Source organism: Herpailurus yagouaroundi, unplaced genomic scaffold (assembly GCF_014898765.1).
Source record: "Herpailurus yagouaroundi ecotype Mexico unplaced genomic scaffold, PumYag 202, whole genome shotgun sequence".
In the NCBI taxonomy this organism is placed as follows: Eukaryota; Metazoa; Chordata; class Mammalia; order Carnivora; family Felidae; genus Herpailurus; species Herpailurus yagouaroundi.
Window position 1 is genome coordinate 576,828 of NW_024412433.1, and position 2,973 is coordinate 579,800.

The following is a 2,973-nucleotide window of genomic DNA, read 5'->3' on the forward strand; positions in this document are numbered from 1 at the left end:
CCCCCACCCCCCCCCCCCCCCCCCCCCCCCCCCCCCCCCCCCGGCCAGAGCGAGCACTGATAACCTTCGATGTGCCCAGTCTACGTTTTCAGGTGACAAAACAGTGTGGACACAGCTGCCGTCCTCGACCCTGCCGTGGGGCAAGGGCCGTCGGGAGCGTGCCTGCTTCCAGGCTGCTCCCCAACGCTGCGTGTACATCCGAGCGGACGGGGCGCACTCCACGGCATTTTCAGTAGCATCTCTGGTTTACCTGCGGATGCCCGATGCTTCCCTCTCGCTGTCCTTCCCGCTGCTGAGTCCCGGCCCAGTCCAGCCTGAGCCCAGCCTGCACCCAGCCCGTCCCCCGGGTCGTCTGCACATCCCCGAGGACCGGTGACCTGGGCGGTGACCTGACCGCGAGCACTGGGGCAGCTCGAGGGCGCAGGAGGTCCGGGCGTCGAGGCGGGCTGTGGGTGCCGCGTCTGCCCACAGGCTCGGGGCTCCGGCTGCAGCCACTGTCTTCAGGGTCCTTGAGTCCAACCAGGGACTGGGGGCTGAGGCCCAGGCAGGGAGAGACCTCCTAAATCTACAGCGGAGCGGCCTGGGTCCCAGGGAGCGGACGCAGGACGCTGCCTCTGGAGATTTACCTCTGAGGTGGGGGCTGTGCTCCCGTAAGTGTGGCCCTTCTCGGCCTCGGGGGCCACGTCGATCAGGACGATACTGTCCTCCTCCGGGGACTGTCTCCGCAGCATCCCACTCCTGCACCTCACAGCACCGGGGTGGGGACGGGGCAGAGCGGTTACATGAGGCTCGGTCCCCATACCACTGCGCGGCCACGTGAACCCACTTCACAGGCAAGGGCACAGGCTGGGGCAGGCGCCAGGCTGCACTGTCCCTCCTGAGAGCACAGGCAGGTTCCCCAGGGGCCGACCAGGGAGGAGGAGGGAGGGGGCAGGGGCCTGGCCCAGCAGCTGTCCGTCTGTGCACCTGTCCAGCGTGTGCCTCCCTCCCTCCCAGCAATGCCCGGGGTGGTGGGGGCCGGAGGAGGCCCAGTGGGGTGGGCTCAGCTCTGCTCCCCAGCAGGAGGAGTGGGTGATACCCTTTAATAGACTCGAGGCCTCAGCTCCTCCCGGTGGCGGGGGGTGGGGAGGGTCCTGGACCCGTTGGGGAGGCTGGCCCGGCCACGCTGACCCTGTGTGTTCCCCATCTGGCCTCAGGACCCCTCCGTGGGGAGGACAGATGCCACTCTCCCAGTTGACAGGCTGGCAAAGAACAAGAGGAACCCTGTGGCCCAGAAGGGGTGGTTTTGAGTGGGGCCAGCCATCCGCCCCAGCGCAGGTGAGGCACTGACAGCCACCACCAGGCCCACGGAGGCGGGGAGGGCGGAGGTGGAGAAGCCGTGGGGGCCTTTGGGGAGAGCTCGTCTAGGCCACATAACCTGGGGGAGGCAGAGGTGTGAGCCCGCAGCCCAGAGTCTTTGAGGTGCCAGACGGCCCTGAGCCAGGGCCTGGCATTGTGACAGTGGGGGCCACGAGGCCCTCCTGGAGGAGAAGTCTCAGGGATCTTAAGCCAGCTGGCAGCCTTCCCCACTGTGGTGAGCGCTCGGTGCAGAGAGGACGGGGGATGAGGCCACAGCAGTGACCTCCTCCGTGGTGGCTCCACTGGCTGTCCCTCCGATTGGAGGCGCCCTGCCCAGAGCCACACCGAGCCTTGGCTCTTCTCACCCCCGAGGCCTGGGCAGGCCTCTGGGTAGCAGGGGGACCTTGGAGCTTAACCCGTAGTTCAGGGCATTTGGAGCCCTGATGGCCCGGGGGTGCTCACCCAGCCTCCCTGGGGTCCCTCTCCCCCCTCCTCCCCATGGCCCTTGCATCAGAAAAGGCTCCCACCTGGGACGGCAGCTTCCAGAAGAGGTCTCCGAGGTCATGGCCAGCTTTTCAGCACAAGCCTGGTCTGGGCAGCTGAGTCCAGGCCAGTCCCATAGGCAGAGAACTGGGAGGGACCCTGCCCGGCGCGGGGGTGGGAGATGGCCACTCACATGTCCTCCCCTCGCCTGGCAAATGGGCCCGGAAGCAGAGTGGCTGGGGCAAGTTCCCCCTCCCCACCCCCCCAGCTCCTGGAATGGGATCTGCCTTTGTTTGAAGAGGGGGTGTGGGGCTCTGAGTCTGCAAACAGAGGCAGCCTATTTTCCTAGGGCCCTCACCCAGCGCACATGCAAATGCCACCGTGCTCCCCTTTGTACTCAGGGATGCCAGGGCCCATGTCAGCTGTCGGGCCGTTGCTGTGGGACATTAGGGAGAGGTGGCATCCGGCAGGGGTGGCCACAGATGTGGACTGTCGTCTCTGCCTGGCAGGGTGCCCGTGTGGGACATGGGGGACCCAGGTGGTAGAGCCCGTTCTGCCACTTCCCGGGTGTGGCCTCAGGCTACCACGTCAGCTCAGGGCCCACTTCAGTGCAGGGAGGAGGGCCCCGGGCCCCCCCTGGGCCCTCTCTGCTCTGGGCCTTTCTCCCAGGATCCCGCTCACCCGCGCTCAGCCCTCCTCACCAGACACCTGTTGAAACCCCCGAGTCACACCCTCGTCCTGGCTGCATCTCTGACCCCCACTCTGCTCCCAGGGACACCCTGCTCAGCAGGTCAAGCTCCCACAGGCAGGGCCCAGGCACAGCTGGGACCCCCTGAGCCTGAGGGTCAAGCGCTTCCCACATAGATGCCGAGATGGGATGCCCCAGAGCCCAGGAAAGGGGTGAGGCAGGCGGAGACAGGAGGAGCACCCGGGGGGTGGGGAGCTCGGCTTGAACCCCCAGGGCCTCTGTCTGGTGTGGCCCAGAGTTTTCCCGGCCTGAGACAACTCTGCCCTGTGCTCCGGCCAGACACTGCAGAGGAGCATCCCAGGAGGAGGCCAGCTGTCAGGGGCTCCCGGCTCTCTGCTCCTGGGGCCTCAGGGATGTCTACCTGAGGAGGGCAGCGGGGACAGGTCGCGGGGGGGGGGGGGGCC

The 2,973-nt window shown here is 67.3% G+C and overlaps 1 protein-coding gene across 1 annotated transcript in view; it reads right to left on the bottom strand.

The window, feature by feature from the left end:
- ANO7 (anoctamin 7) overlaps positions 1-2,941 on the bottom strand; it is a 29,471-nt gene extending 26,530 nt beyond the window's left edge. The window contains exons 1-2 of the mRNA XM_040450396.1: positions 1,866-2,941; positions 627-738 (exon numbers count right to left, since the gene is read on the bottom strand). Of these exons, the coding sequence (XP_040306330.1) occupies positions 627-738; positions 1,866-1,903 (150 nt within the window). The 5' untranslated portion in view covers positions 1,904-2,941. The remainder of the gene's footprint in view (positions 1-626; positions 739-1,865) is intronic.
- Positions 2,942-2,973: the final 32 nt, after the last annotated feature.